Source organism: Schistosoma mansoni, chromosome 1, assembly GCF_000237925.1.
Source record: "Schistosoma mansoni strain Puerto Rico chromosome 1, complete genome".
NCBI lineage: Eukaryota > Metazoa > Platyhelminthes > Trematoda > Strigeidida > Schistosomatidae > Schistosoma > Schistosoma mansoni.
The window spans coordinates 39,312,145-39,324,432 of record NC_031495.1 but is presented as its reverse complement, the minus strand read 5'-3'; the positions used below and the strand labels follow the sequence as shown (position 1 = coordinate 39,324,432).

Here is a 12,288-nt window from a genome sequence, read left to right as displayed (position 1 = left end):
CCCACTCTCGCGGGATTCGAACCCAGGACCCACCAGTTTCAGGTGTTCACTAGTGACTGACTCCTTGAGGTATTTCCTGGAGTTCTAGTGAGAAGCAGTAACCGGTGGAGTTCAACCAGGTCTGTTGTGAGATAGGAACTCACTGATGACATTGGTGAATGGTTGCTCAATTTCGTGAATCAGTTGAAGTTAGAAATTAACACCGTTGGATGCCAGCTCAGTGGTCTATCGGTTAAGGGCTTCGGCTCGAAACTGGTAGGTCCTGGGTTCGAATCCCGCGAGAGTGGGTTCGTGGATGCGCACTGCTGAGGAGTCCCATAATAGGACGAAACGGCCGTCCAGTGCTTCCAGGTTTTCCATGGTAGTCTAGCTTCAATTGACTCATGATCTCAACTCTATAAAAATACTAAAATCTCCACAAAACCCCTTCTGATAATAATCAGTGGTTTTATTTAACATATTCCCTCAAAAGAATTGACATAATTGCAGAATTGATGTCAACAATACCAAACTTCAGTATCAATGAGCATTCTTTGCCGACATTTCAAACCATTCTTCTTATAATGGAGTTAAAACAAGTCAATGTGTATTTATCAGTTTAATTATTCTTCTAATAAAAAATTACTATTACGATAACCAGACTGACTCGGTAAATCCGGTGTGTTTGGGTAGAGAAAATAATATGTATATATATGATCTGAGCTAGACCTCCATTGAAAGCATGGAAGCATTAGAGGGGCGTTTCATCCTAACATCGAACTTCCCAGTAGTGGGCATCCACAATCTCGCTTCATGGGGTCAAACCCAGGACCTTTGGTCTCGCATGAGAACGATTAACCTCCGGACTACTGAGCCGGCATTCAGCGGTCTTAACATCTAACTTCAACTAATCCATGATTTCAACAGTGAAAATACTACTATCTTCACAATTCCCGTAGGCTAATCTTATACATGTATCAGTCTAATTCTGCTAACCATAACGATTTAAAATGTTCCTAGCCGATACTTCCACTTTTAAGTTCAAAACCTGATAAGAAACCATTGAAAATACATTGTGATTTTCATGGATTAGAATGAGAAATACCACGCTATGATGTGTAAGCCATTCATTATACTTTTTATACTACTAACAAGTAGTTCAAAATATTTTTCTTTAAAGTTCTTCCTGAAGATTTACAACTTCCATCATTTAGAGGTTAGACGGGTCGGCGTCGTTTTTTTAAAAAATTGTACTAGAAACTCAAATGAGAATCAACATGAAAAAAATTCCCGGAAACCACGCCCATATATATGTATATATGTTAAAAGTAGTAATCGATATTATCTTTCATAGTGCATTATCTATGAATACATTTCAACTGAATAAGTTGTGGATTAAAATAGTCTATTTTTAGGACAAAATATGAATCATAATTGAATCAAAGAATACATTTGAAGCTTGTGTTACGTTTCAGCAATTTCATAATTCAAACACATTATCATTAAGTTCCTCAGATTGATTTTTATATTAATAAAAATGTATACTGCTCAAACCTAAGTGAAGAAGTGGCTCACATAAAGTCACGAATCGTCAGAAATACAATCGTTTTACTCATTGAGATATAACTAAACTATATTTATTACCAAGTGACGTGGTTTTGAATTTCACAGACAGTATCAGTTTCCTCGAGATTGGATTTTTATACGGAAACTAAAAAATTAAGACAACAAACTGTCCATCTACGGAAAGTAATTTGGCACCACTGATTCACCTGATCAGTAGTACATGAGCTCAATTTAAACAGTAAGATTTATTGTTGATTAAATTTAAATCGTGGATTATTAGTATAGGTCATTTGTGGAGGCGGTATAATTTTGACAGTTTCAAATCACAAGTTGTTCTTAGCTAGGCCACGATTAAGAACTTAGAAGCAAAAGACGGTCCTTTATTCTTAGTATGGAAATCATTTGAAGTTTACATCCACGACATTGCCAGAGGGAATGGAGGCTAGACGCTCGCGCGCAAGACTGAGGAGTCCCATACCAGGACGTAACAGCTGTCCAGAGCTTCCATTTTTTTCAATAGTAGTCCAGCTAAATTTGAGAATTGCATTTTACACATTTTAGCTTGACAAGAACTTATGCCATTGTAACAAAACATCATGAACAAACTACATATCTCTTAGCAAAAATCAAAGTATGTTGTGATGCGTTATTATTTTCCCCCGACCCTTTTTACTTTAAACGTATGACCGTGTTCATTATCCATAACTTGATAGAGTTATTATACAATTTTACAAACTCTTTTTGTTCTGAGTATTTCAAAATGAAATATTCATATAGTATAATACTGGTCTATCATAGATTAGATAGAAGTTTTACCTGTATCAGAGTTCACCAACAGATTTGTAATTTCTCCACCTCTAACCTATTGGATTTCTCATTATTGCAACTATGTACCTTCTGTTTAGATAGAAATCCCCTTATTCAGTCGAATAATCTAGATTGGAATCAAATATTACACGATACCGAATAGTACACTATTTCTTAAGTTAATCACCATGTGACTACTTTGTTTTATCACAAAGTAACATTATCTAAAAATAACCTTGAAAACAAAAGAAACAACTGAATGCTTGTTGTGTTTTAGTTTGCAACTTTCCAAAACTTACCATCTATATATCTCTAGTTAACAGATAACTAACAGTCTTCGCAACTAACGGTAAACACGATAACTTAAATTTACATGGTTTCCAATAATTGTTTTGCTAACATCATATTATGATGAAAAGTACCTATGGATTACATGAAAATCACTGTAAATTAAATACATTTAACGATAATTAATGGTATAGGATATTCATGAAAACTATTGAATAATATATATATTATGAACTGAGTTAATTTAAATAATCATGGAAACCAGAAAGCACCGGACAATTGTTTAGTCATAATAAATGGTCCTTGGGAGTGAGCATCTACGACCTCACTAAGAGTAAGTTCGTGAAATAACTCGCATATTGGACAAACTTCACAAAATCTTTATAGTAGCATAGAGAATGTACTCTGGAAAGGGATCTTAATCTCAATGAAAGTCCGTTACTGGTGGAGTTCAATTATGGTGAAAGAGGTATCATCGATGCTATTAGATAATAATTGACTGAAACTATAAACCACTTACCTGTGATAATATCATAAATTTATTAATTTGTTCAATAGATGGTGTAAAATCCTCTGGTCCATAAGCATTTATCGCACCTGATCGACGATTGCATATAACAGCTTTTTTCACTAGTCTTGTACCCAATATACTGTTTTTTAAAATTCTATCATATACATCAGAACTGGTTGTTTGATCAAACTAGAGAGAAAAAGAAAATTGTATAAAAAGGAAAATTATGGAATAAAATAAGTTGATTTATGTGAAACAGTTACCCACCAACAGTATTTGAAGATAGCTTTTTACCTAATATATCACGAATTAAGTGATACAAGAAATGTAAACCATAGGATATCGGCTTAGTAGTTTGAAGGTTGAGTGATTTTATTTAGAACTGAACGTCCTTAGGTCGATGCTGGTTGATGAGGTCCTACACAGACACTACTGAGGAGTCCTACACTACGAAAAAACAGCTATCCAATGACTCCTAATTGTCAATGGTTGTACAATTGAAGTCAGTTTGTGTTGTAAACTAAGAGATCCTATAGAAGATTGTATAAAAAATCCATTTATTCAAGTTGACTTATTTGGGAACTAGAGAAGTGAAAGGTAAATATCGGAAGAACCTAAGTTCGTTCAAGCAGTGGCAACTTACTTACAACTATATCAGCTGTTGTTCACAGTTATATAACATTTAAAAAGTACCCCATTTAAAAATTTTATTTTATATGAACAGATCATTTTGCACTCTACTGAATTAGATGGTTACTCATTAATATATAGCACGAGAACTCATCTGATTTACTTCAATTCTTGTTTAGAATTTTGAACCTAATATCACTTGGCGTCTTTAACAAAGGTTACCAATGTTCTAAAGATATTTATGTTGGAATATGTGCAACTATGCCATGTTAAATATCCCCTATGCATTATCTCACACAGACAAAAGTATGAATCAGGCTAGAGTGGCATATCATTGTCTTTGGCAAAAAAGGCGTTCCGAACCGTCATGATTAATATTCATTCGTAATTGGTAAAATATATATTTCTTTTTTATAAAGTGTGTCATCTAGTTGTTTCATAGATATATATTTAAAAGTTCAGATCCATGATAATAACGGATAAACCACGTGTAAACCTTCAGTTTGATTGACAGGAGTACATCACAAAAAAATTTTTTTGGAAAAGTTACGTCAACCCATCTATCTATCAACAGATCTATTCATATATGTGTGTCCATATCAAAACGTACTGTTTCCTGTAATTGTAGCAGTCCTATAAAAGAAATCCTGGGTTGGTTACTAGATTTGCGGAGATCATTTTGATGTTCAGATAGTTTTTATCACGGGCTGAGTTCATTTAGGATGTAATTGACAACCGATTTCTTCGTTTTATCAGATACTACTGACATGATACCACTATGCATCACACCAAATTCCTTTAGTTCTTGTTGTGACTGAGTTACTTTTAGACTATTGATTCAAAATCTCAACTTCAATTAGTATGCAATTTGTTGCTATAAATGTTCCATGCTAGAATGAAACAATTCCTCAGGAATCCCTGATATCAGTACTATCCCTAAATAATATTGATCACTGACAAAAACCACCTATTAATTCTGTCTCATTTAATAATCGATGTAATGTGTCATGTAACCAAACATGTAAAACAAATATATATATATATTATTATTTACTTCGTATTGTCATTTATTGATTGAATAGCTGGTTATTATTATCAGTATTATTATTATTATTATTATTATTAGTAGTAGTAGTAGTAGTAGTAGTATCAAACAAACAACCAGTAAAAAACGAGTTAGTAACAATAATAATAATGACAATTATTATAACATTGAAACTTTCGAACCGATCATGTCACTGAGACAACTAATTGTATCCAGCTAGTAACAACAATACTATATATATATATATATATATATATATATATATAAACAATCACACAGTCTATTCATTTGATATATTTACCTATAAAATGTTTTATTTATAAAAACGATACAATTATTCAGAAGCACACCATCATTGATTATTTAGTAGTACCCAATGTCTTATTTATCTAATCCTTAGTATGAATCATATTATATTGATTAAATTGAATGGAATGTGGAAACTATTCTAAGTACTTCTTAATTATGTGCACTATGACGTCAATTTATATGAAACCCTTGTTTAAATTAAGTTTTGTGATAGTTACTATTGGTCAGAAAAATTTACACTTCAATATAATCAACCTGTGGGTATTATAAATATATAACTGTTTAGAATTATCTTCATAATTTAAATCACGAATTGATCTTAGCTAAACTACCATTAAAGACACAGAAGCACTTGGAAGTTACTTCATCTTAGTATGTGACTCCTCATCAATTCACATCTATGAACTCGCCACAGGAGATTGAACCAGTTATCTTATTATTCAAAAAAAAATATGTGTTTAAAAACAACGAACTGATTAAATCCTTAATGTTCTTCTGGTAATCTACACCGGGTTATATCTTCGAACTCCTGTTATCAGGACAGCTCTTCAATCACAAGTTGTATTCAAATTCCAGTACATGGATCTATAATCAGCTGACGCTAACTTAATCCTTTACTAATAAAATGATTACAGAAAGACCATATGATCTTGAAAATGTCATGTTACCATACGTAAACTAAAAAAAAATAATAGATAACTATCAACTTTATTTTGGCTTTTTATGCAATTCTAGAACCAGTATCAATTCAGAAATAAGTATTAATTCAACAGATCAAGTGTTAGTAGTGTGTTTGTTTTTTTCTCTACATTGATTTCAGTTATTTAAAAAAAAAAAATTGTTTAATTATGTAACATTAAAAAAATTAGGTTTTGTAACTAATATAGTAACAGCACAGAATTACACACCTACATTGAATGTTCATTTATTTATATTGATATTCAAATTGTTCACAATTAATTAGATTGACGTGTCATAAGAATTGAATGAAATTAAACTATATTTACGATTAATTCACTTTATAAATATACACATGCAACAAATAGGTGACTGACTTTTTGTATGTTCTAATGATAATCAATTATACATACACACACATAGCAACCTGTCAATATTATATATAAGATTATGTACTTGAAATTCTCTGTAAAATATTGGACATTCATATGCTTTTCAATCTAGTTTAGTTAGATTGACTTATAATTCTCATCGGTGTGGGGTTGTGGAGATTGTTAAGCTTTTGATTGAGATCATGATTGGATGAATGCCGGACCACCGTTGAAGACTTGGGAGAACTGGACATCCGTTTCGTCCGGCAGTGCTCATCCACGATCGTTAAACTATAATGTACAGAAGGCTGGACTATAGAGATTTAATTATTGTTTAATATGTTAATATATAGGTGAAAGTGGGAAGGAGATGGTCATCAGTGTCTCATCATCTTGCAGTTATTTGTAGATTAGATTAGTTTCTAAATTTGATTCAGTTTGTAGAATGTGAAAAGCCTTCATTCATTTGATAAAATGGATGAAGTAGTGAAAAAAACTTACAACCAAAATCAAATAACTAAATAGTCAAGTTTGTATTTCAGTGATCTTGTAGTAAGTAGTGTTTCTGGACACGAAAATATACCGACTAACCTATCAAAAAGATGCTGATGATATTAACAATCTTTTAAGTAACTTAGTGCTGTTATTATTGTGAAGAATTAGTTGCTATTAAGAGCAAACTCTGCCTGAAACCCTTCTAGGGTTAATTCTACAGGTCACAACCCTGGGTAAATAAGGAGGATCAGTCAGGAGGTTAGTAACCTCGTCTCCTAAAGAAGAAGCTTACTAAAAATATGTGCTAACTAGAATAAAGTCAAGTAAACACTGTACAACTCAATTAGAATGCGGTGTTGTCTGGTAAATTCTGTATATTTCTGTAGTATGTTTCGAGGAAAAGAGAGAGACAAAATAGATGACTGTTCATTTAGTAATCCACGTATTACTAATAAGATTTAATAATCCAATGTGATGTATTGTCTGGTTACTTGCATAACCAATGATGTTAGGTGTTTCAAGATAATCAGAAGAAAACTATGAAATCTGGTTTTAAGCAAGTTGATGCTTTTTAACAAGGTGTACCTGTAATCTACAACGAACTGGTGCTTCCTGTAACAGTCCAACCGATGTAACCTAGCTTCAAAGTCCGAGTTTTCCAGCCAGTGACTAGACTTTTGTAGGACTGAGATATTTACAATTGATTAATCACTATGTAGTAACCACCGTCATGTTTGTCTAGTCCTTTAGTGTTGATCAGCTTCTATTGACTAAGTAACAATATGGTCACTAGTTTAAGTAACTTGACATTGAGGATTCAAATTCTACAAGAAACACAAGTTATATATATAAACAATAATTCTCTCCTTTAAAATTATCTTTCTATAATGTACTTTTAGCCATTAAATTAAAGATGTCGTAAACATGAATCAAAGAACTTATTGTTCTATTCCATATTATCTTAGTTTGAATCAATAAAATACACAGATTAAAGTACATAATGATGATGTAATTCACGGAAATGAAGTGAACGTAATGAGTTTCTTTATGCTATAACTTAACTATTAATCTATTTTTGGTTAATAAATTAGAATTTAAATGTTATTACTTAGATTTCGTTCCCTGTGAACATACTCACCATTTTACATAACCTTAGATCAGAAGGGGTTTTGTGGAGATTTTAGTAATTTATAGAGTTGAGATCATGAGTCAATTGAAGCTAGACTACCATGGAAAACCTGGAAGCACTGGACGGCCGTTTCGTCCTATTATGGGACTCCTCAGCAGTGCGCATCCACGAACCCACTCTCGCGGGATTCGAACCCAGGACCTACCAGTTTCGAGCCGAAGCCCTTAATGATCATGTGCTCACTAGTGACTGACTCCTTGAGGTATTTCCTGGAGTTCTAGTGAGAAGCAGTAACCGGTGGAGTTCAACCAGGTCTGTTGTGAGATAGTAACTCACTGATGACATTGGTGAATGGTTGCTCAATTTCGTGAATCAGTTGAAGTTAGACATTAACACCGTTGGATGCCAGCTCAGTAGTCTATCGGTTAAGGGCTTCGGCTCGAAACTGGTAGGTCCTGGGTTCGAATCCCGCGAGAGTGGGTTCGTGGATGCGCACTGCTGAGGAGTCCCATAATAGGACGAAACGGCCGTCCAGTGCTTCCAGGTTTTCCATGGGGGTCTAGCTTCAATTGACTCATGATCTCAACTCTATAAATAACCTTAGATGTTGTAAATATCCCTAATTTTGAGGCACTCATCATCAAGGTGCATAGACTGTCTTGAAATTAATTATTCTATTATTGAGAAATTGTTCTGCGTCAGCTATAAAACTCAACTCCTACAGGAATATTATTATGTTATGGTTGCTAGTTAAATGAGATGACATAAATCGATAAATTTTAAGATGAGAGTTTAATAGGAATTGTTTGATATGAAAATAGTTACCATAAAGGACTGACTTTAGTTAGATAGCCGTTGAAAAATTAGGAAAAATTGCATAGTTTTTTTGTTCCTATTATAATGTTCCTTAAAGTTACATACTTATATCCTCGCTAGAGATCGAATCCACAGCTCTAACTTTAAAAAAATCTGTATGAAATATGTATTATAAGCTACAATCGGTAATGTTTAACCGTGTTGACAGTGCGGTAAACTTACTACTGGCCAGCACAGATGGTCTGTCATACTTATACATTACAATGTAATGGACAGGCTAAATAGGTGAACACTGTGATGTGATTTTTGCATTCAATTTTGTATGATTAAAGAAGTCAGCTAACATCATTATCTCATTACGAACTATTTAAACTTCAAAACATTTAAAACTGACGATAATGCAGTGAGAAATGTGACAGATGATCCTAATGAAGGAGGCCTACATCAACGATTGACTGAATTCAACTAAGCAGTTACTAAAAAACACAAAAATATAACGAAACACCGTTTCATTCCACTACTGAAACTATTCGGTAGTGTACATCAGAAACTTAGATAAGTATAGAGTATAAGGTAGTCAGAAGTTGTATCGAACATATTACTTTTAAACAACTGAGTTGATATCTGATAGTTTATTTTTGCATTTCAAGAATGTAATACCTGTCAAATGTTTTTTTTGGATTTTTCAGTGGTTGTTTTGTTAAAAATCATTTTGGATTGATAACAATCCTCAGAATTTATTTCTTGATTACTTGTTATCGCTGAGTTATCTCTGACTCACACTTACGTGTTTACCCTAGCGAAATATTCTTTTGCTTTTACAGTGTTTTGCGAAGATCGTTGAATTTCATTGTTTCAATCCCTGAGCAATCTCATTTAAACACCTACTGATAGTTAGGAATCACTGGACTGCTGTTTCGTCATAGTATGGGACACCTCAGGAGTGTATATCAGTGATCCCACCAATACTATTTAAACTGTTACTGAATTTCACCTTAGTGAGTACACATAGTCAAGCAATGAAAGAAAAGTTCCACATATTGATAAAATATTTATCACACAAGTTGTATATAGTTGTGCAATTTACATTTACTCTCTCTCTCTTTCTCTGGACTTCAGACTGCACGGGCAATGGTTTAAATAGCATTATCGAAAGAAAACAATTTTTAGATGGGAAAGATTTATAGCTTAGGTAGGTGATTTTTAAGGAGTTGCATCCTGTGAGTCAAATAGTTTAATCATGGAGCATTTATTCACCTTCTGGACAACACTAATGTTGGCACAAACTCCAGATATTCCAGAGATAATAAATATTTGGATAATAAGAATTTTAATCATAATAGTCAAATTCAAACCTCAAATCCTTTATACTAATAATAACAATGTGCTAAAAACTGAATCCTCATTTAGATTAGCCAAATGTATATTAACATGATATTGAAGTGTTCTAGGCAAAGGTCTGCAGGTAGTGACCTTAATCAGGTAAATAATTCTCTTAGTCACAATACCATTCCCCATACACTTCGAAATGGAATTCAGACAATATGTATGATGTCTTGAAATCGCCGGGCTTATCAACTTCAAAATCTTACGTTCAAGTGTATATGAAAATACGTTGCCAAGAACTGTCAATAAGCTTTAAATCATGATAAAAAATACTGTCAGAAAAATTTTCGGTTTATTTCTCTAATTTATAACAGCTCATGTTGAAAACCGACTTCAAATTTCAAATGCATGTGAAGTATCTGTAATAATATATTACTTTAAATTTACTGTTTGAATGTAATTATTAGTATGTTCGGTATGCAGCTAACAATGTGAATCTGGACAACCCTTTCGTCTTATTTAAGAAATTTCAGCTGAACGATTTGAAACTTAATGTTGATGTTAACAAAGTATCTTTCTCTCCAAACATTCCATAAAGTATATACTGAACTATTGATCTCAGACAGTCATTAGCTTTTTAACGAGTATGAATTTTATTTACGACCGTTTGCATTTTTCCATTGTTAAAATCATCTACTGCAACTGACTACTTTTTGTTACCAGGTTCACATCCTATCTAATGATAATCTTATTTAAGAATACACTAGCGACCAATAATCGTATTCAATCAATTCTTTTATTTTTAAGCAAACAAAAAACTAACCGTTATTTAAAACATTTAAATTAGTTAGACTGTAATAGGATAATCATCTTTTTTGGATGTTCAGTAAATATGCATTATCCAACGTTTCTAAGAGTTTCCCTGTCCATTTAACGTGATAGTTCTGCATAAAAAAGTGTAATTTTCGCTGTGGACTTCATTTTAATCATCTAAGGTCATCTATACATGTCTTCTGTGAACACGACACTGTAGAGCATCTCAACTTTCCAAATGGAAAAACTAAATAAATTGAAAGTTGGGGTTTAATATGAAATCCTCAGTGAAAATTATTCTCTTATATACGGTCTTCACTTAATAAATAAAAATAAAAAAACTGATGGGCATTGTAAATATGTTGAATATTGAGAATCAGATGGGCTACAAACCTGTGGACAAATATTCTACCCTGTAAAACATTTATATTGTTTTCTATGTAATTTCGAGATTTAACTGGGTAATAAAATGCTATCTTAAACAATAAAGAAAAAAAAGTTTCATTTTGCAACTAAACTTGTTTTGATACTTCTGGTGAGTTTTATTTTTCTGACCTAATTTAGTGTATTGTTAGAGAGAAAGTATTGACTACACAGTAGTTCTAGAAATAATCCCAATATTACAATCGCTTTATTTCTTAATCAGAAGGGGTTTTTTTGGAGATTTCAGTATTTTTCATAGTTGAAATCATGAGTCAATTGAAGCTAGACCACCATCGAAAACCTGAAAGCACTGGACGGCCGTTTCGTTCCATTATGGAACTCCTCAGCAGTGCGCATCCACGATCCCGCACTCGCGAGATTCGAACCCATGACCTACCAGTATCACGCCAGAGCCCTTGACCGATAGACCACTGAGCCGGCATCCAACGGTGTTACATAAATGTTTACTTATTAGTGTGTGCCTACTTACTTAGTCGTTCAGAAGTTGCTATGTTGTATTGTTTTCTTTTATTTATGTATGTATGAGACAACTAAAAGCTTCATTATCAGCTTCAAACGTTTCACAGTGGACAGACGCTCTTCCACTCGTCTTGCTAGGTATCCGCAATGCAGTGAAAGCTGACATTGGATACACGGCATCTCAACTCGTTTACGGAACGACACTCCGACTCCCAGGAGAATTCGTGGATCCTTCAGCTTCTTCATTGAACATGGATCTAAACTCTTACACGAGTAGGCTTACAAACGCTATGCGTTCAGTTAAACCTGCTCACACTCGACCTCAATCAACTGATGTTCTCGTTCAACCCGAATTACGACATAGTACACACGTCTTCGTTCGTCGAGACTCACATCGACGACCCCTCGAATCAGCATACGAAGGACCCTTCAAAGTTCTTCAACGCGAACCTCAATGACTAAAACACTCCATACGCGATGCGCACGACGAGGTAAAAGGTTTTTCGGTAGAATATAGAAGATTCAGGAAGAAATGAGTAGTAAGCGAGATAATAGCCCGATTTCGAGATAGCCTACGGTAATTCCCGATTATGAAAGATGGAAGATCTTCTAATACGAAACG

General features: G+C 33.5%; 1 protein-coding gene and 2 non-coding genes across 3 annotated transcripts in view; 2 read left to right on the top strand and 1 right to left on the bottom strand.

Annotated features, from left to right (window-relative positions):
* Positions 1 to 8,873, bottom strand: part of Smp_156760 (hypothetical protein) — a gene marked incomplete at both ends in the record, with an annotated part of 11,391 nt that extends 2,518 nt beyond the window's left edge. The window contains 2 exons of the mRNA XM_018794363.1: positions 3,161 to 3,340; positions 8,847 to 8,873. Coding sequence (XP_018648784.1) covers positions 3,161 to 3,340; positions 8,847 to 8,873 — 207 coding nt within the window. The remainder of the gene's footprint in view (positions 1 to 3,160; positions 3,341 to 8,846) is intronic.
* Positions 216 to 287, top strand: Smp_tRNA_00639_Pseudo_CGA.1.1. Its single transcript has one exon. It is a non-coding gene (tRNA).
* Smp_tRNA_01053_Pseudo_CGA.1.1 lies at positions 8,288 to 8,290 on the top strand. Its single transcript has one exon. It is a non-coding gene (tRNA).
* Positions 8,874 to 12,288: the final 3,415 nt, after the last annotated feature.